At 48.4% G+C, this 21268-nt stretch overlaps 1 protein-coding gene across 1 annotated transcript in view; it reads left to right on the top strand.

The window, feature by feature from the left end:
- Window positions 1-21268, top strand: part of LOC135054770 (uncharacterized) — a 93672-nt gene that overhangs the window by 62356 nt on the left and 10048 nt on the right. The window contains exon 2 of the mRNA XM_063958092.1: window positions 6613-6783. Within this exon, the coding sequence (XP_063814162.1) occupies window positions 6636-6783 (148 nt within the window). The 5' untranslated portion in view covers window positions 6613-6635. The remainder of the gene's footprint in view (window positions 1-6612; window positions 6784-21268) is intronic.

Here is a 21268-nt window from a genome sequence, read left to right as displayed (position 1 = left end):
CTCCACCTCTCTTTCTCTGACAGAACAAATCACACAGAGCTGTTTCACTCCGCCCCTCCTTCTCTGATAGATCGCATGAGTCATAACAATATTGTTTCACAATATTTCTCTGACGTCCTAGTGGATGCTGGGGACTCCGTCAGGACCATGGGGATTAGCGGCTCCGCAGGAGACAGGGCACAAAAGTAAAAGCTTTAGGATCAGGTGGTGTGCACTGGCTCCTCCCCCTATGACCCTCCTCCAAGCCTCAGTTAGGTTTTTGTGCCTGTCCGAGCAGGGTGCAATCTAGGTGGCTCTCCTAAAGAGCTGCTTAGAAAAAGTTTTTTAGGTCTTTATTTTCAGTGAGTCCTGCTGGCAACAGGCTCACTGCATCGAGGGACTTAGGGGAGAGAAGTCAACTCACCTGCGTGCAGGATGGATTGGCTTCTTAGGCTACTGGACACCATTAGCTCCAGAGGGATCGAACACAGGCCCAGCCATGGAGTCCGGTCCCGGAGCCGCGCCGCCGACCCCCCTTGCAGATGCTGAAGATTGAAGAGGTCCAGAGACAGGCGGCAGAAGACTTTTCAGTCTTCCTGAGGTAGCGCACAGCACTGCAGCTGTGCGCCATTGTTGTCAGCACACTTCACACAGCGTGTCACTGAGGGTGCAGGGCGCTGAGGGGGGCGCCCTGGGCAGCAATGTATAATACCTTTTTATGGCTAAAAATACATCACATATAGCCCCTGGGGGCTATATGGATGTATTTAACCCCTGCCAGGTCTCAGAAAAACGGGAGAAGAAGCCCGCCGAAAAGGGGGCGGGGCCTATTCTCCTCAGCACACAGCGCCATTTTCCCTCACAGAAATGCTGGTGGGAAGGCTCCCATGCTCTCCCCTGCACTGCACTACAGAAACAGGGTTAAAACAGAGAGGGGGGGCACTGATTTGGCGATATGACTATATATATTAAAATGCTATAAGGGAAAAACACTTATATAAAGGTTGTCCCTGTATAATTATAGCGTTTTTGGTGTGTGCTGGCAAACTCTCCCTCTGTCTCCCCAAAGGGCTAGTGGGGTCCTGTCCTCTATCAGAGCATTCCCTGTGTGTGTGCTGTATGTCGGTACGTGTGTGTCGACATGTATGAGGACGATGTTGGTGAGGAGGCGGAGCAATTGCCTGTAATGGTGATGTCACTCTCTAGGGAGTCGACACCGGAATGGATGGCTTATTTATGGAATTACGTGATAATGTCAACACGCTGCAAGGTCGGTTGACGACATGAGACGGCCGGCAAACAAATTAGTACCTGTCCAGGCGTCTCAAACACCGTCAGGGGCTGTAAAACGCCCATTTACCTCAGTCGGTCGACAGACACAGACACGGACACTGATTTCAGTGTCGACGGTGAAGAAACAAACGTATTTTCCTTTAGGGCCACACGTTACTTGTTAAGGGCAATGAAGGAGGTGTTACATATTTCTGATACTACAAGTACCACAGAAAAAGGGTATTATGTGGGATGTGAAAAAACTACCTGTAGTTTTTCCTGAATCAGATAAATTAAATGAAGTGTGTGATGATGCGTGGGTTTCCCCCGATAGAAAATTATTGGCGGTATACCCTTTCCCGCCAGAAGTTAGGGCGCGTTGGGAAACACCCCTTAGGGTGGATAAGGCGCTCACACGCTTATCAAAACAAGTGGCGGTACCGTCTACAGATAGGGCCGTCCTCAAGGAGCCAGCTGATAGGAGGCTGGAAAATATCCTAAAAAGTATATACACACATACTGGTGTTATACTGCGACCAGCGATCGCCTCAGCCTGGATGTGCAGAGCTGGGGTGGCTTGGTCGGATTCCCTGACTAAAAATATTGATACCCTTGACAGGGACAGTATTTTATTGACTATAGAGCATTTAAAGGATGCATTTCTATATATGCGAGATGCACAGAGGGATATTTGCACTCTGGCATCAAGAGTAAGTGCGATGTCCATATCTGCAAGAAGATGTTTATGGACACGACAGTGGTCAGGTGATGCAGATTCCAAACGGCACAAAGATGTATTGCCGTATAAAGGGGAGGAGTTATTTGGGGTCGGTCCATCGGACCTGGTGGCCACGGCAACTGCTGGAAAATCCACCGTTTTTACCCTAAGTCACATCTCTGCAGAAAAAGACACCGTCTTTTCAGCCTCAGTCCTTTCGTCCCTATAAGAGTCATATCTGCCCAGGGATAGAGGAAAGGGAAGAAGACTGCAGCAGGCAGCCCATTCCCAGGAACAGAAGCCCTCCACCGCTTCTGCCAAGTTCTCAGCATGACGCTGGGACCGTACAGGACCCCTGGATCCTACAAGTAGTATCCCAGGGGTACAGATTGGAATGTCGAGACGTTTCCCCCTCGCAGGTTCCTGAAGTCTGCTTTACCAATGTCTCCCTCCGACAGGGAGGCAGTATTGGAAACAATTCACAAGCTGTATTCCCAGCAGGTGATAATCAAATTACCCCTCCTACAACAAGGAAAGGGGTATTATTCCACACTATATTGTGGTACTGAAGCCAGAAGGCTAGGTGAGACCTATTCTAAATCTGAAATATTTGAACACTTACAAAGGTTCAAATCAAGATGGAGTCACTCAGAGCAGTGATAGCGAACCAGGAAGAAGGGGACTGTATGGTGTCCCGGGACATCAGGGATGCTTACCTCCATGTCCCAAATTTGCCCTTCTCACCAAGGGTACCTCAGGTTCGTGGTACAGAACTGTCACTATCAGTTTCAGACGCTGCCGTTTGGATTGTCCACGGCATCCCGGGTCTTTACCAAGGTAATGGCCGAAATGAGGATTCGTCTTCAAAGAAAATGGACGACCTCCTGATAAGAGCAAGGTCCAGAGAACAGTTGGAGGTCGGAGTAGCACTATCTCAAGTAGTTCTACGACAGCACGGGTGGATTCTAAATATTCCAAAACCGCAGTTGTTTCCGACGACACGTCTGCTGGTCCTAGGGATGATTCTGGACACAGTCCAGAAAAAGGTGTTTCTCCCGGAGGAGAAAGCCAGGGAGTTATCCGAGCTAGTCAGGAACCTCCTAAAACCAGGAAAAGTGTCAGTGCATCATTGCACAAGAGTCCTGGGAAAAATGGTGGCTTATTACGAAGCGATTCCATTCGGCAGATTCCACGCAAGAACTCTTCAGTGGGATCTGCTGGACAAATGATCCGGATCGCATCTTCAGATGCATCAGCGGATAACCCTATATCCAAGGACAAGGGTGTCTCTCCTGTGGTGGTTACAGAGTGCTCATCTTCTAGAGGGCCGCAGATTCGGCATTCAGGATTGGATGCTGGTGACCACGGAGGCCAGCCTGAGAGGCTGGGGAGCAGTCACACAGGGAAAAAATTTCCAGGGAGTGTGATCAAGTCTGGAGACTTTTCTCCACATAAATATACTGGAGCTAAGGGCAAATTTATAATGCTCTAAGCTTAGCAAGACCTCTGCTTCAAGGTCAGCCGGTATTGATCCAGTGGGACAACATCACGGCAGTCGCCCACGTAAACAGACAGGGCGGCACAAGAAGCAGGAGGGCAATGGCAAAAACTGCAAGGATTTTTCGCTGGGCGGAAAATCATGTGATAGCACTGTCAGCAGTGTTCATTCCGGGAGTGGACAACTGGAAAGCAGACTTCCTCAGCAGGCACGACCTCCACCCGGGAGAGTGGGAACTTCATCGGGAAGTTTTTTCCACATGATTGTGAACCGTTGGGAAAGACCAAAGGTGGACATGATGGCGTCCCGCCTGAACAAAAAACGGGACAGGTATTGCGCCAGGTCAAGAGACCTTCAGGCAATAGCTGTGGACGTCCTGGTAACACCGTGGGTGTACCAGTCGGTGTATGTGTTCCCTCCTCTGCTTCTCATACCCAAGGTATTGAGAATTATAAGACGTAGAGGAGTAAGAACTATACTCGTGGCTCCGGATTGGCCAAGAGGGACTTGGTACCCGGAACTTCAAGAGATGCTCACAGAGGACTTATGGCCTCTGCCGCTAAGAAGGGACTTGCTTCAGCAAGTACCATGTCTGTTCCAAGACTTACCGCGGCTGCGTTTGACGGCATGGCGGTTGAACGCCGGATCCTAAGGGAAAAGGCATTCCGGAAGAGGTCATTCCTACCCTGGTCAAAGCCAGGAAGGAGGTGACCGCACAACGTTATCACCACATGTGGCGAAAATATGTTGCGTGGTGTGAGGCCAGGAAGGCCCCACGAAGAAATTTCAACTCGGTCGATTCCTGCATTTCCTGCAAACAGGAGTGTCTATGGGCCTCAAATTGGGGTCCATTAAGGTTCAAATTTCGGCCCTGTCGATTTTCTTCCAGAAAAAATTGGCTTCAGTTCCTGAAGTCCAGAAGTTTGTCAAGGGAGTATTGCATATACAACCCCCTTTTGTGCCTCCAGTGGCACTGTGGGATCTCAACGTAGTTCTGGGATTCCTCAAATCACATTGGTTTAAACCATTCAAATCTGTGGATTTGAAGTATCTCACATGGAAAGTGACCATGCTGTTGGCCCTGGCCTCGGCCAGGCGAGTGTCAAATGGGCGGCTTTTTCTCACAAAAGCCCATATCTGTTTGTCCATTCGGACAGGGCAGAGCTGCGGACTCGTCCCCAGTTTCTCCCTAAGGTGGTGTCAGTGTTTCACCTGAACCAGCTTATTGTGGTACCTGCGGCTACTAGGGACTTGGAGGACTCCAAGTTGCTAGATGTTGTCAGGGCCCTGAAAATATAGGTTTCCAGGACGGCTGGAGTCAGGAAAACTGACTTGCTGTTATCCTGTATGCACCCAACAAACTGGGTGCTCTTGCTTCTAAGCAGACGATTGCTAGTTGGATGTGTAGTACAATTCAGCTTGCACATTCTGTGGCAGGCCTGCCACAGCCAAAATATGTAAATGCCCATTCCACAAGGAAGGTGGGCTCATCTTGGGCGGCTGCCCGAGGGGTCTCGGCTTTACAACTTTGCCGAGCTGCTACTTGGTCAGGGGCACACCCTGACTGAGGAGGACCTGGAGTTCTCTCATTCGGTGCTGCAGAGTCATCCGCACTCTCCCGCCCGTTTGGGAGCTTTGGTATAATCCCCATGGTCCTGACGGAGTCCCCAGCATCCACTAGGACGTCAGAGAAAATAAGATTTGACTTACCGATAAATCTATTTCTCGTAGTCCGTAGTGGATGCTGGGCGCCCATCCCAAGTGCGGATTGTCTGCAATACTTGTACATAGTTATTGTTACAAAAATCGGGTTATTATTGTTGTGAGCCATCTTTTCAGAGGCTCCGCTGTTATCATGCTGTTAACTGGGTTCAGATCACAGGTTGTACAGTGTGATTGGTGTGGCTGGTATGAGTCTTACCCGGGATTCAAAAATCCTTCCTTATTGTGTACGCTCGTCCGGGCACAGTATCCTAACTGAGGCTTGGAGGAGGGTAATAGAGGGAGGAGCCAGTGCACACCACCTGATCCTAAAGCTTTTACTTTTGTGCCCTGTCTCCTGCGGAGCCGCTAATCCCCATGGTCCTGACGGAGTCCCCAGCATCCACTACGGACTACGAGAAATAGATTTATCGGTAAGTAAAATCTTATTATTTTCCATAGCTGTTATACAGAGCATGGGCGCCGGGCCTGAGCACCCACGGAAAATGACGAGCACCCACAGCCACACACAATGATCCCCCGCAATGGATCGAAACGCGATGAGTGCTGCGGAAGCTTTTCCATCCATAGATAGCCGTGTAAAAGAAAAACCACCAAAAATGTCCGCTGCCTCCTGGAGACAAACGCTAGAGGTCATATTTGAGCCTGCAGCCAGAGGGCGCACACAACTCTTAGGACCATAAGTCTCAGCATTCCTGTACTGTACATGTAATGCGGCAGCACACACCATAGCTGGGTGACACTATCACACGCAGCAGCAGCTGGATGGGAAATGTGGGACAGGGCTGCATGGCCAGTCTACAAGTACAGGAGCCCGCACAGGACACAGTTGCTAAGGGTTTGGGGACAGGCTCATGCTGCTGCTGCGTTACTATAGTACAGACAGTGAGGACTAGGCAGACACACTTTGCTGCTGTTCTCCTCATTGTACGGTCACATCACAGCAGGATACCAATGACACCTGTCCTCACTTATAACACAGCAGGCTGCAATGTTATCCACTCAGCAACAGGCTGCCACAGTCTATACGTCTGTGATTAGTACACTGTAAATAACGCCAGGTAGCCAGGAGCGCTATGATAGCAGTATATCATTATGTGTATGTCCCGGTTGTATTTTTCCAAGCACAGCTGCAGTGGTGATGCTAAGGATGGAAGCGCTTCTGCAGCCCCCAGCGCATCTCAGTCCACAAAGCCACACCCCTTACAATGAAGCCACACCCCTTTTTGGGCTGCCTTGAGCACCCACCAGCAAAAACATAATTTGGCCCCACTGATACAGAGGGCCCGTTCTCAGCCTTGACACTCTCCTTGTGTTAGGTGATGCCCAATCTTGGGGGTATCTATAGTTCTCTATAACTTAAAAATTTCAAGATAATTGTTATGTCCAGAATTTAACTGATGGATGTGTCTTTATATTTCAGGTGTTCTGCGTCTTCAACTGGTCATGGATCCAACACTAAATCAATCAAGGAGATTCGTACCTGGGCAGTCAGATGAAACATTGGACACAATGACCATTGAAATGCCTGCTCTGGGACGCCCATTTTCCCTTGGGATGCTGTATGATAGCTGGGCTGATAAACTCATTCCAGGTATTTTCGTATTCTTAGACAAACAGTGGCAGTTGCATGGTCATTCCTTGAGATAATTATATATGGGCCCTCATTCCGAGTTGTTCGCTCGTTATTTTTCTTCGCATTGGTGCGATTAGTTGCAAACTGTGCATGCGCAACATTCGCAGTGCGCCTGCGCCAAGTACATTTGCTAAAAAGTTTGGTATTTTACTCACGGCTTAACGAAGAAATTTCTTTGTTCTGGTGATCGGAGTGTGATTGACAACAAGTGGGTGTTTCTGGGCGGAAACTGGCCGTTTTATGGGTGTGTGCGAAAAAAAGCAGCCGTTTCTGGGAAAAACGCGGGAGTGTCTGAAGAAACGGGGGAGTGTCTGGGTGAACGCTGGGTGTGTTTGTGACATCAAACCAGGAACGAAACTGACTGAATTGATCGCGGTTGTAGAGTAAGTCTCGAGCTACTCAGAAAATGCAAATAAATTTCTATTCGCAATTCTGCTAATCTTGCGTTCGCAATTCTGCTATGCTAAGATTCACTCCCAGTAGGCAGCGGCTTAGCGTGTGCAATGCTGCTAAAAGCAGCTAACGAGCGAACAACTCGGAATGAGGGCCCTCATGTGCTAGAAAGGGGGAGGGGTCACAGACAAACAGCAGACAGAGAGGGGGGTGCTTTTTCCCCGCTGATATCCCCCCCCCCCCCCCCCCCACAGCACACTAAAAATTACCTGTAACCAAACTGAACCTATCTGGTAATAGAAATTCAGAAAATTGGTCACGCATGTTTGCAAATACATGTTTAGCTGCTGAGCCACTTTGTGGATTCTCTGATATCAGCAGTCCTAATACTACATAATAGCAGAGCCCACATAGGGCCATGTGATTTGTCTACAGTAGGCCTCATGATAAAGGCTATTTCTAAAACATATCCAGACAGAGAGCTTATTTACCCGGGAGCCACCCCCAGGATCTCCCATTAGCACTACAAGGCAGAGCCGTAACTACGTGTGTGCCAGGTGTGCCTAGCACACAGCGCAGTCACCCTGAGGGCACAACTGCCAGCATTCCATGTCAACGGCTTGTAATGAGTCAAATTGACTCATTACAAGCCGCCTGTGCTGTGCTCCGGAGGTAGGGGAGGAGGGAGGGGGACTCGGGAGCTGCAGCAGCGCTATGTAATTGGTAGCAGCGCCGCTGCAGCTGTCTCTCCCCTTCCGCATTGGCTGGCCGGCACTGCTGTGAATGCTGGGATGCGCGTCCCTCATCCCAGCATTCACAGCGTCGGTGGCCAGCCAATGCGGAAGGAGAGGAGCAGCTGCATGCGGCGCCGCCAGAAATTACACTGTGCTGCTGCGGCTCCCGAGTCCCTCTCCCTCCTGCTCCTTCTCCCCTGCACCTGGAGCTGCAAGCATCGAGGATCCTGACTGCCTGAGCCAGCGGAGAGATTGTAAGTATCATCTATAGCCTTTCTCAGTTATAGTTTGGTTCTTATGGTGCTGGTCTGCTCTGCCTGTTGTCTGAAAGAAGTCTGTAACCTGGATTCTTGATTATTTCAGCTTGGACTAATTAATTGATTAATCATTAATCTATTCATCATTTTTGCTGCTAAGTATACTTCTGCTAAACTTACCTACTTTTAAAAACTCATCTCTAGGAGAAGCCCACAGAGAAGAAGCTTCTGGGCACTTTGGGGGTGAGGCCAGGCTGTGACATAATTAAGCCCCACCCTGTCACAGCAAAATGTAGCGATTAATGGGTCCTCCTTGGTAAAAGGGCAGGCTAAATGATGTGAATTCATGTAATTTAGCCCCACCCCATTACTCGTACTCATGATTCCAGCAATTGCCCCCGTTCTGCCAGTTTCAATAGAAAGGAGCAGCACCGACTCTTCTGGGGTTGCGGGAAACTACCTGAAAAATTGGGAATCTCCCGCAACTTCTGGGAGAGTAGATAAGTATGCTTCTACTCAACACTAGAAAAAGTATTATTGATCTACAAGTACCATTATCGAGTTACCTATCATTATGCTGCTTCATTATTACCTGTATGTGATATTTAGTGCAAAATATGTTTATTGAAAAAATTAGTAGCAATAACAAACGGTTAACATACAGACAGTCGCAATAAAAAAAAATAGTATCGTAATACAACTGCAAGCCTGTCTAGCTCCCATGGTCAATAACAAGCGAGCATGTATTCAATGTTTTATAACAGCTGAACACATAGAATCAGTGGCAAACGCAGGATTTGCATGGGGGGGTTTCCAGAACTGGGCGGAGCCAATCACGGGGGTGGGGACTGAGGCATACTTGCCTACCTGACCCTCTCCATGAGGGAGAAAATGCTCTGTTCCTGGACTTTCCTGATAATGTATGATTGCCATCACCTGTGGTGAGCTAGGTAATTGATAAGAAAGGCGTTTCACCACAGGTGATGGCAATCATACATTACCAGAAAAGTCCAGGAACAGAGTATTTTCTCCCTCATGAAGAGGGTCAGGTAGGCAAGTATGGACTGAGGTGACCCAGCATATGCTGGGTCCGTAAAACTAGTGTGTATGTATGTGTGTATATATGTATATGTGTGTATATATATATATATATATATATATATATGTATATGTATATATGTATATGTGTATATGTGTATATATATATATATATATATATATAGTGTGTGTGTGTGTGTGTGTGTGTGTGTGTGTGTGTGTGTATGTGTATGTATGTATGTGTATATATATATATATATATATATATATATGTGTATTTACACACACACACACACACCTCTACACACACACATCTCTACACACACAGTCACACACATCTCTACACACACACACACACACACACACACACACACACACACACACGTGTATATATATCTATATCATGTGTGTGTTTATATGTATGTATGTATATACATGTGTACATATGTATGCACATGGATATATTATTATTATCCTTTATTTATATGGGCCCACAAGGGTTCCGCAGCGCCCGATTACAGAGTACATGAATAATCAAACAGGAAAACAGCAACTTACAGTTGATGACAGTTTAGGACAAATACAGGGTAAATACACATAGTTACATCAGCAGATGACACTGGAATAAGTATCAGGTGGCCGAAGACTGCTGGAGTTGATGCAGTTGAAGATTATTAAAGTAAGAATGGATAAGCACATGAGGGAAATATATATATGTACTATAATTAAAATAAACTTTTATTGCTCTTACAAGTGCCACCAGGAAGACAGCAGGCTGCAGAGGACACTAGACAGCCATTAATAATACTCATGCAGCTAAAAAAATATATATATTTTTTTTTAAGTGGAGGGGGGTTTCTGGGTGCTCGGAAACCCCCCCTGGGTGCGCCACTGAGAATGGTATAAGTTAATAGTCAAACATATCTTGATAACCTTATTAATCCAAAGCAAGAACAAGATAAAGAAGAAGATAGAAAGAAAAGATACGGAAAGAGGTAGAGGAGAAAAAGAAGGGGGAAAGGACAAGAACAAGAACCAGAATCAGAATCACCCGGTCCACAGCGCGAATCTCTTGCTTACCACATAACAAGAAGCAGTACATTGAGTCGGGGAAGTGTCTAAGAGGACGTGGGGGAACTGGAGACGAGAATGGAACTAAAAGTTGGGGAATCTTTAAAAAGTAGCCATCGAGCCCACGTATCCCTGAAGGATGAATAGCCCCCATCAGCAGATGCCATTGTATCATCCAAATCCATATAAAGATCTACTCTATTCAACCAATCTCTAACAGTTAGAGGGGAGGAGGATCGCCAGCGGACAGGAATCACCGCTTTGGCGGCATTGTTGAGATGGCATAATAAGGAGTGTTTATAGCTCGAGAAGGGTTTGGACGAGTAGTGAAACAGCCAAAACAGGGGGTCTGTTGGTACCTCGTCACCCATAATTTCAGCAGAGAGTGAAAGTATCTCCTTCCAGTAGGGTTGGAGCAAGGGGCACGACCACCATATATGGAGCGGGTTCTCGGGGCCAGAAGAGCAGCGCCAACAGGTATTGGGGAGACCAAGACCCATCTTAGAAAGAATATCAGGGCATCTATACCACCGAGAGATCAATTTGTACTGGGTCTCTACTACCAGTGTACTAGGGGAGCAAGCATGAGCCAGTTTGAATATTTTCTCCCAAACATCCTCGCCAAGCTCCCTGACGAGATTTCTATCCCACGTCTCAGTAAAGGGAGGGAGAGTTGAAATGGAGTCTGTCAATGGAAGGTTGTATATCAGGGAGATAGAGTGGGGCGGGGGCGACAGGCTGTCGCAGAGGTGTTCAAACGGCGTGAGGGATGAGGGGCCTCCCTCCAGGATAGCCCTGAGAAACCGAAAAGTGGCGAACTTGCAGATAACGCCAAAAGTCCCTGGGCGGCAAATGCCATTTCTCTTGTAAATTTGAATAGGAGACATCAGCTGGCCGACCCTCCAGAGTCCCAAGTCATACCAAGACTGGAAGGCCCGCATGGCCATACCAGGGGGAAATCGTTCATTAAATAAAAAGGACATGTAAGCGGAAGTCGGCGAGGAAACAAAGGGGGATTTTCTAATCGCTTTCCAACATGTCAAAGTGGGGCCTATAGTGGGATGGGAAATGGCAGGGAGGGAATGCAACCACGGAGCGACAGCAATTGGTGACGGGAGCACCTGACTCTCTATCTGCACCCATTGTTTAGATGGTACAGCCCTAGACCACCAAAGGATCCTTTGGAGATTTCAGGCTCGATAGTAGCCTTGTATATCTGGCAGGCGGAGGCCACCTTTGTCTCTCTGCCTAACCATTATGGAAAATTTCAAACGCGGCCTCTTGCCTCCCCAGATAAATTCTTCATATAGCAGTTGGACCTCCCGGGACCATGTTGAAGGAATTTTGATCGGTAGGGTCTGCAATAGATACAAGATTTTAGGGAGGGAATTCATCTTGAGAATACCCAGTCTGCCTAGCCAGGAAAAAGACTTGGAAGTCCAGGACTGGAGGTCTGCACGAAGTTTAGTTAGGAGGAGGGTAAAGTTAGAATTTAAGGTGTGAAAGATCCCTGGTAATGGTAGTCCCCAAGTATTTCAAGTGAGAGGTGTGCCAGGTGAAGGGGAGTGCAGCTTTAAGTCCTGATACCATGGCAGACGGGGCATTAAGATTCAGGGCCACCGATTTTGAATAATTTATTTTAAAATTAGAGAGCTCTCCAAAGAGCTTAAACTCATCCATTAAATTAGGCAAGGAGACTGTAGGGTTTGTGATTGTAGCCAGTAAGTCATCGGCGAAGAGGGCAAGTTTGTATTCATCATCCTGGAGCCTGATCCCAGAAATATTTGGATTAAGTCTAATCACCCTAGCTACGGCCTCCATGCAGAGAATAAAAATAATGGGGGATAGGGGGCAGTGCTGCCTAGTTCCATTATTAATATCGAACGATCTGGACAAGGAACCATTAATCACAATTCTGGCCGAAGGGGAGGCGTAAAGGGCTAGAACGCGATGCAAGCAAATCGGACCCAGTCCCATGTGTCTTAACACCCTGGCCATAAACCCCCAGTCAATTCTATTGAACGCCTTTTCAGCGTCAGTAGATAGTAGGATCGTCGGGGAGTCCTTTGAGGAAACGTAGTGTATAAAAGCTATGATCTTAGACGTATTGTCCTTCGCCTCTCGACCAGGGACAAACCCCACTTGGTCATTGTGTATAAGGGAGGGTAGGAGGGACCTGGGCCTATTAGCAAGGAGCTTGGCGAAGAGCTTAACGTCAACATTGAGAAGGGATATAGGCCAGTAGCTGGGACACAGGGAGGGGTCCTTACTTTCCTTAGGGATGACCGGGATGTGGGCCTCAAGGGAATGCCTAGAAAAAAGGGTTAGTATCGGAGACTGTGTTGCATGCGTCTAAGAGGAGAGGGGACAATTTATCCCTAAAGGCTTTATAATAATTGATGGTAAAACCGTCAGGGCCAGGACTCTTTCCAGAAGGAGTGGATTTAATGGCATCATCGAGTTCTTGGAGAAGTAAAGGGCTTTTCCAACTCCTCCCTGGCATCTTCCGAGAGTTTAGGGAAGCCAATTTTTGTAAGGTAAGCATCCCCGTCGCGCGAGCGATCGCTAGCCGAATCGGGGAAGGGGAGATTGTAGAGGGAGGTGTAGTACGAACAGAATGTCTCCGCAATTTTGTCCGTGTTGTGGAAAAGACGGCCCTGTGCGTCCTTTATGGAGGGGATAAATGAGAGCGCCCTCTGGGTACGTAAAGCCCTGGCAAGCATTTTGCCCGGCTTGTTGCCCCAGCGGTAATACCGATTGGGAAACTTCCGAAAAGAGAATTTCACTTTATCTAATAGCAATTTATTCAAGGACGAAATGGCCGCGACCGGATCTACATAGGTGTCAGGGGAGAGGGAGGCCTTATGGGTGGTTTCTAGGGATTCAATTTGCAGCAGAATTCCCTCAATTTGGCCCAAACATTGTTTCTTTAAATAGGAGCCCAATTGAATGCACTTTCCCCGGATTACACATTTATGAGCCTCCCAAATTGTCAAATCAGAGACATCAGGGGAGACATTACAATCAATATACATATCAATGGCATCCTCCAGTTGGGCTTTAAAGTACGGGTCGTGCAATAGAGACTCGTTAAAGCGCCACGAGCGTTGCTGAGCAGGAGGGGGTCGTATGGAAATGTCCAGTCTGACCGGAGCGTGGTCGGACCATGTCATCTGGCCTATGGAAGCATCGCAAGCTAGGGACAGGTGTCTGTGGTCAAGTAGAATATAGTCTATCCTAGAGTATGAACAATAAGGGACCGAATAATATGTATAATCCCGGTCTGATGGGTGAAATATACGCCAGACGTCGGACAGCTGATGGATGTAAAGGAGGCGTCGCACCTTCCTGGACAAGTGGTGACGCACCAACGGGGACTCGGAGGAGGTGTCTAGGGTGTAGTCAAGGGCCCAGTTGAAGTCAACCCCCACAATCAGGATCCCTTGTTTCAGCGCATCAACCCTGTCCATAATAGCCTCGAGGAAGGCAGGTTGACCCTGATTGGGAGCATATATATTAACAATTGTAAAGGTTGTGTAAAAAATAGAATATACAAGTACGAGGCATCTCCCCTCCTCCAACCTGTGGGCCACCACATTGGTAACAGGTAAATGTTTAGCAAAAAGGATGGCCACACTGTTACGGTCCTGGTGCTCAGAACTGGAGAGATGTTGCAAGGTAAGTTCAGAGCACCAGGACGTGACGCTGAACTAAGGAGTGGTACGGGAATAGCCCCTAGCACCCTACCTCCGTTGTCTTACCCGTGTGGTCAATTCAAGCCTGAGTGACTATGGTTTCTTGGGCCCACGACAGCAGCGTTTGAAGGGCGGATTAGGTCTGCCCAACTCCGATGCCCCCAGGTCTTAAAGTGAGACAAAGCGCGAACCGAGACAGGATAATAACAAGAGGACCTCTAACTAAAACAAACAGAAGCTAGGGGCTACTAAGTACCCTGAAACTAAATTTATGTGCGGCACGCCGCCAATGGAAAAGAACAACAAAAGATACCACTGTCCGTTCTCCCACACGGCACCGCCGAGTTCTGGGCAGGACAGTAAAAATCGGAAACCTCTGCAAAAACCACCAACACAAAGGTAATACAAGGATTAAGCGGCCTAGGCCGCAACTCGCGGCAGAAGCCGCTACTCACAAACCGGGAGTGAACCCCAAGTAACGAGAACCCGCAGATGACTGCAACAGGTTCGTTTGGGACAGGAAGGATTCCCAGGACCGGCTTCAGAACTCCAGGACACGGGAGCACAGGGAACAGGATCGACCAGATACAGCTAAACCAGGAACAGACGTTACCAGGCAGGAACAGCATACAGGAAGCTATCACCGGCGTCTGTGCCAGGTACTGAGGGAGAATTTAACAGGGAACCCTCCAATAGCTGCAGCGAAGCCTGATTAGTAATGTCGTGCAGCTGCCCTGCTGCACGACCAGAGCTAACAGGTGTAATGATTGGCAGGAAGCAACGGGGAACGCGGTAGTCGGTGGCGTCCCCATTGCTAAGGGTCCGGCGGCTAAGCATGCACGGCGTCCTAGCGTTGCTAGGGACCCGGTGGCTCAGCGCGCACGGCGTCCCAGCGTTGCTAGGCGCCAGGTGGGCAGGGAAGGAAGTGCGGCGGCCGTGAGTGTCGCTCGGAAACAGACCATGCGGCGCTGTGGACCGCGGCACCTAACTGTACCCCCCCCCTGAGGAGGGGTTAAAGAACCCCTAAAGCCGGGTTTCTGAGGAAATTCCAGAAAGAATAATCTCTTAAATTTAGGGGCATGTAGATCCTTATTCAGGACCCAAGACCTTTCTTCCGGACCATAGCCTTTCCAGTGAACAAAAAAATAAAGCCGGCCCGAGAAACTTTGGAATCTAAAACTTTTTCCACCAAGAACTCTTGTTGCCCCTGAACATCCACCCACCGGAGGTTCTTCCGAGGGAATCTCCTGGAAGAAATATACTGCTTCAGAAGGGAACAGTGAAAAGTATTGCCAATTTTGAGTGATTAAGGCAAGCGTAGCCGAAAAGAAACTGGGTTGACCTTCTTAACGATAAGGAACGGTCCAATAAATTTGGGTCCCAATCTAGCCGAGGGTTCTCGGAGCTTGATGTTGCAGGTTGACAACCACACCTTATCTCCCACCTTAAAAGTGCAGGGGCGTCGGAATCTATCAGAATTTTTTTTTTCTCGGAAGGCAGCCTTCTTAAGGGCAAGGTGCACCTTTTTCCAAATCATTCTGAGACGGGAAGTTAAGGTCAACGAGGAGACTGGAAAATGAGGGTAAAAAGAATTGGTTCTAGGATGAAAGCCCAAGACCGAAAAGAATGGGGACTCCTTGGTGGAAGAATGACAAGAGTTATTGTAGGCAAACTCGGCCAAAGGAAGAAATTCAGACCAGTCATTCTGAAGTTTGGCCGAATATAACCATAAATACTGTTTTAACGACTGATTAACACGTTCAGTCTGTCCGTTAGACTGTGGATGGTAGCCAGATGTTAAAGAGAGTTTCATATTTATTGAGGCACAAAAACGTTTCCAGAAATGGGCGATGAATTGCGGTCCCCGATCAGAGACAATATCCCTGGGTAAACCATGGAGCCTGAACACATGGCGGAGAAACAAAACTGCCAACCCTTGAGCAGAGGGTAATCGGGGAAGAGCAATGAAGTGGGCCATCTTACTACAACGGTCCACTACCACCCAAATGACTCGAAATCCAGCTGAAAGAGGAAGGTCCACCACGAAATCCATGGATATATGTGACCATGGCCTGAGAGGAAGGGTCAAAGGTATGAGTTGCCCGACCGGCAACGATCGAGATACCTTGTGCTGAGCGCTGAGCACAAACCTGATAGGAATGGACAAATTCCCTTACATCTTTAGAAAGACTAGGCCACCACACTGAGCGAGAGACTAACTCGAAGGTCTTAGTGAAACCCGGATGACCAGAAACTTTGTTATCATGAAACTCAGCTAGAACAGTGCTTCTCAGAAATTCAGGGACGAAGAGACGATCTGCAGGAGTAACTTTGGGAGCCTGCTGCTGAAGCTGGACTAGCTGTGTAAATAAATCCTGTGTGAGGCCTGCCCGGATGACAGACGATGGAACTATGGGGGTAGTAGCCGGATGGTTATTGTGAACCGGAAGAAAACAACGTGACAGTGCATCAGCTTTCGTATTCTTGGAACCGGGCCTGAAGGTGATAATAAACCTGAAACGAGTAAAAAACAGCGCCCAACGTGCCTGTCGGGCATTAAGCCGTTTAGCAGACTCAATATACTGCAGGTTCTTGTGGTCAGTAAACACCGTAATGGTATGCCTAGCTCCTTCCAGCCAATGCCTCCACTCCTCGAAAGCCCATTTAACTGCCAACAATTCTCGATTACCAACATCATAGTTGGATTCTACGGAGGAGAATTTCCTGGACATGAAGGCACATGGGTGTAATTCCTGAGACTCTGGTTCTTCCTGAAAAAAGATAGCCCCCACTCCAACCTCTGAGGCATCTACCTCGACAATAAAGGGGAGCGCCGGGTTAAGGTGTCTGAGTCTTGAAGCTGAAACAAAAGCCTGCTTTCAGGCCAGAAAGGCAGACTTGGCTTCAGGCGACCAATTGGAAGGGTCCGCTCCTTTTTTAGTCAATGCTACTATAGGAGCGACCAAATCAGAGAAGGTATGAATAAAACGCCTATAGTAATTTGCAAACCCTAAAAAGCGCTGAATTGCTTCTAAGTTCGTGGGTTGTGCCCAATTTAGGATGGCCTGGAGTTTCTTAGGTTCCATGAAAAACCCCTTAGGAGAAATAATATACCCCAGGAAGGACACTTCTGTGATGTGGAAATCACATTTCTCCAGTTTGGTGTATAAATGATTTTCCCGTAATTTCTGAAGGACTAGTCACACATGGGTAATATGTTGTTCAAAAGACTCAGAGTAAATCAAACTGTCGTCTAAATAAACGACTACAAACTTTCCAAGAAAGTCACGAAGGACGTCGTTAATGATATCTTGAAACACCGCAGGAGCATCTGACAGCCCAAACGGCATCACCAGGTATTCATAATGTCCAGACTGTGTGCTGAAAGCCATCTTCCACTCATCCCCAGATCTTATTAGGATGGGATTGTAAGCCCCTCTAAGATCGATCTTGGAGAAGATAATGGCAGACCGGAGCTGATCAAAGAGTACTGAAATCAATGGCAAGGGGTAGGTGTTTTTAACAGAAATTTTATTCAGAGCCCGAAAATCAATACATGGTCTGAGCGACCCATCTTTTTTCTCAACAAAAAAGAACCCTGCACTCAATGGAGATTTCAAGGGTCTAATGAAGCCTTTTTTTAGGCTCTCCTGTACATAATCATTCATTGCCGTGGTTTCCGTCCCAGACAGGGCATATAGTCTCCCCTTAGGTAAAGGGGCACCGGGAACTAAATCAATAGCACAGTCATAGGACCGATGAGGAGGCAGTATATCCGCATTACCCTTGGAAAAAACGTCGGCAAAGTCCTGATATTCAAAGGAATAAGTTCTGGGGTGACGGCCGCAACCCAGACTGGAAATACACTCTTTAACACAAAAGGGACCCCATCGGGAAATCTCCCCAGACCGCCAATCTATGGTGGGATTATGAAAGTCAAGCCAGGGGTGACCCAGAACTACGGGGACAGCCGGACAATGAGTAAGGTAAAATTCGATTTTCTCAGAATGTAGGGCCCCTACTGTCAGTTGTACTGGAGGTGTGCGGTGAGTGATAACCCCATTATAAAGCGGACCTCCATCCAAGCCGTGCATGGTGATACGTTTATCCAAAGGTATATGTGGAACGCCTAAAGCCTGAGCCCAACCAAGATCCATGAAATTTCCCGCAGCTCCACTGTCGACGAAGGCCGACACCAACGAACTGAGGCTACCAAAGGAAATTTTTACAGGAAATAATAAGGAATCGTTAGAGGAGATTAACTGTAGACCCAACCTCCTCACTACTCACTTGGTCAGAGCGTTTCCCTGCTTATTCGGGCAATTACGTGCGATATGTCCCTTGCCACCACAATACAAGCAAAGACCAGAATTTAGCCTTCTGGTTCTTTACTCTGGGGACAGCTGGGAGAGACCCATTTGCATGGGCTCCTCGACGTCCTCAGGGAAAGTATACACACATGGACTAGGCCTGAAACTAGCTCCTCTTTCAGCCCTCCGCTCACGGAGACGTCGATCAATTTTAATAGCGAGCTCCATGAGTTTGTCTAGAGTCTCAGAAGCGGGGTACTGAAGGAGACTGTCTTTAATAATTTCAGACAAACCGAGGCGAAACTGACTGCGCAGGGCCGGGTCATTCCAGCCACAGTCGTTCGACCAACGGCGAAACTCGGTATAATACGCCTCAGCTGGATTTTTCCCTTGCTTAAGTGCACGCAGGTGGCTCTCAGCTGATGCTTCTCTATCAGGGTCATCATACAAAAGGCCTAAGGACTTAAAAAAGGGATCCACCGATAGCAAGGCAACATCATCCGCTTTTAGCCCAAAAGCCCAGGTCTGTGGATCACCTTGTAGTAATGACATCACAATCCTGACCCGTTGAGACTCAGTACCAGAGGACCGGGGCCTTAAATGAAAGTAAAGCTTACAAGCTTCCTTAAAATGAAAAAAATCCTTTCGGTTACCCGAAAAACGGTCGGGTAAATGCATTTTTGGTTCTGGAATCTTACTCGGGGAGGCTCGCAAAAGATCTTCCTGCGATCTCACCCGAAGAGTAAGATCCTGAACCATCTGAGTTAGTTCCTGAATCTGGTTGGCCAAAAGCTGGCTGGGATTTGGACCTAAAACTGCCGGATTCATGAGGCCGAATTTCTAGGCCCACCAAATACAAAACAACTCTTTTTTTTTTTGTGTTGTTTATTTTGGGCCGGTGATAATGTTACGTTCCTGATGCTCAGAACTGGAGAGATGTTGCGAGGTGAGTTCAGAGCACCAGGACGTGACGCTGAACTAAGGACTGGTACGGGAATAGCCCCTAGCACCCTACCTCTGTTGTCTTACCCGTGTGGTCAATTCACGCCTGAGTGACTATGGTTTCTTGGGCCCATGGCAGCCACGTTTGAAGGGCGGATTAGGTCTGCCCAACTCCGATGCCCCCAGGTCTTAAAGTGAGACAAAGCGTGAACCGAGACAGGATAAAAACAAGAGGACCTCTAACTAAAACAAACAGAAGCTAGGGGCTACTAACTACCCTGAAACTAAATTTATGTGCGGCACGCCGCCAAAGGAAAAGATACCACTGTCCGTTCCCCCACACGGCACCGCCGAGTTCTGGGCAGGACAGTAAAAAACAGAAACCGCCGCAAAAACCACTAACACAAAGGTAATACAAGGATTAAGCGGCCTAGGCCGCAACTCGCTGCAGTAGCCGCTACTCACAAATCGGGAGAGAACCCCAAGTAACGAGAACCCGCGGATGACTGCAACAGGTTAGTTTGGGACAGGAAGGATTCCCAGGACCGGCTTCAGAACTCCAGGACACAGGAGCACAGGGAGCAGGATCGACCAGATACAGCTAAACCTGGAACAGACGTTACCAGGCAGGAACAGCATACAGGAAGCTATCACCGGCATCTGTGCCAGGTACTGAGGGAGAATTTAACAGGGAACCCTCCAATAGCTGCAGCGAAGCCTGATTAGTAATGTCGTGCAGCTGCCCTGCTGCACGACCAGAGCTAACAGGTGTAATGATTGGCAGGAAGCAACGGGGAACACGGTAGTCGGTGGCGTCCCCGTTGCTAAGGGTCCGGCGGCTAAGCACGCACGGCGTCCTAGCGTTGCTAGGGACCCGGCGGCTCAGCGCGCCTGGCGTCCTAGCATTGCTAGGGACCTGGCGGCTCAGCGCGCACGGCGTCCCAGCGTTGCTAGGCGCCAGGCGGGCAGGGAAGGAAGTGCGCCGGTCGTGAGCGTCGCTCGGAAACAGACCGAGCGGCGCTGTGGGCCGCGGCACCTAACACACACATTTAGATTTATATTGGGAATAATTACAATAATACGAAGTGGGAAAGAACCTATTCCTAAGGTAGGGTGCAGAGGGGGAGTGTCGGAAATGGGTCTCCTGCACAAGGACAATATCAGCCCTCTCCGTGTGAAACGAACGGAGAGCACCGGCCCTCTTCTCAGGGACGTTTAAACCCCTGGCGTTTATAGAGATGATCCTAAGTGTAGAAGTAATATGTCGGGGTATTGTAGGACCTCAAAGATCGTACTCTGTGGACCAGGTGACAAGGGGAAAAAAAGGAATAATGGGACTAGGAAGAAAAGAGAAAATAGAAGAGAATCCATGAACAAGAAAAAGAAAAAGCGACATAACTGAGAAGGTCGAACAGTAAGATACCGCAACTGGACAGGAAAGGGACCGTAAGGGTACGTCTGTCTCTGGAAAACCATAGCGGTAGGGGGTACATTAGGGGGTCGCAGCCCCGCCATCCTAAAATAATTTATTTCAAGTGGAGCGTAAGCAACAAAAATAACCGTTGTTGGTTGTGCATTCCAAGAACAGTAACATGAATAACAAATAATAGTGTTAGGCGCCGGGGTCCGCTCGTCGGTGCGGCCCGGCGCCTAGCAACCAGGGACGCCGTGCGCGTACAGCCGCCGGCTCCCTGGCAACGCTAGACGCCGGGCGCACGGAGCCGCACGGACCCTAGCAACGGGGACGCCACTGACGGACCGCGTTCCCCGTTGCTGGGTTCATTTAAATTAATAGGATATCTGTTTCCTGGCCATGCAGCTAGGCAGCTGTATGGCATTTAATCCAATCAGCCTCTATACAGCTGATTGGAGGACTCCCTGTTAAATACACTTCCTGGGCTTCTCACAGACGCCGGTAATAGCTTCCTGCATGCTGTATCTGTTTGCTGAGAGTGTTTCCAGTCCTGCTGTATCCGGTCGTTCCTGTTCTCAGTTGTCCTGTA

This window comes from Pseudophryne corroboree, chromosome 3 (genome assembly GCF_028390025.1).
Source record: "Pseudophryne corroboree isolate aPseCor3 chromosome 3, aPseCor3.hap2, whole genome shotgun sequence".
NCBI lineage: Eukaryota > Metazoa > Chordata > Amphibia > Anura > Myobatrachidae > Pseudophryne > Pseudophryne corroboree.
Note: the sequence above shows the minus strand (reverse complement) of the source record. Positions and strands in the feature narration are given on the sequence as shown.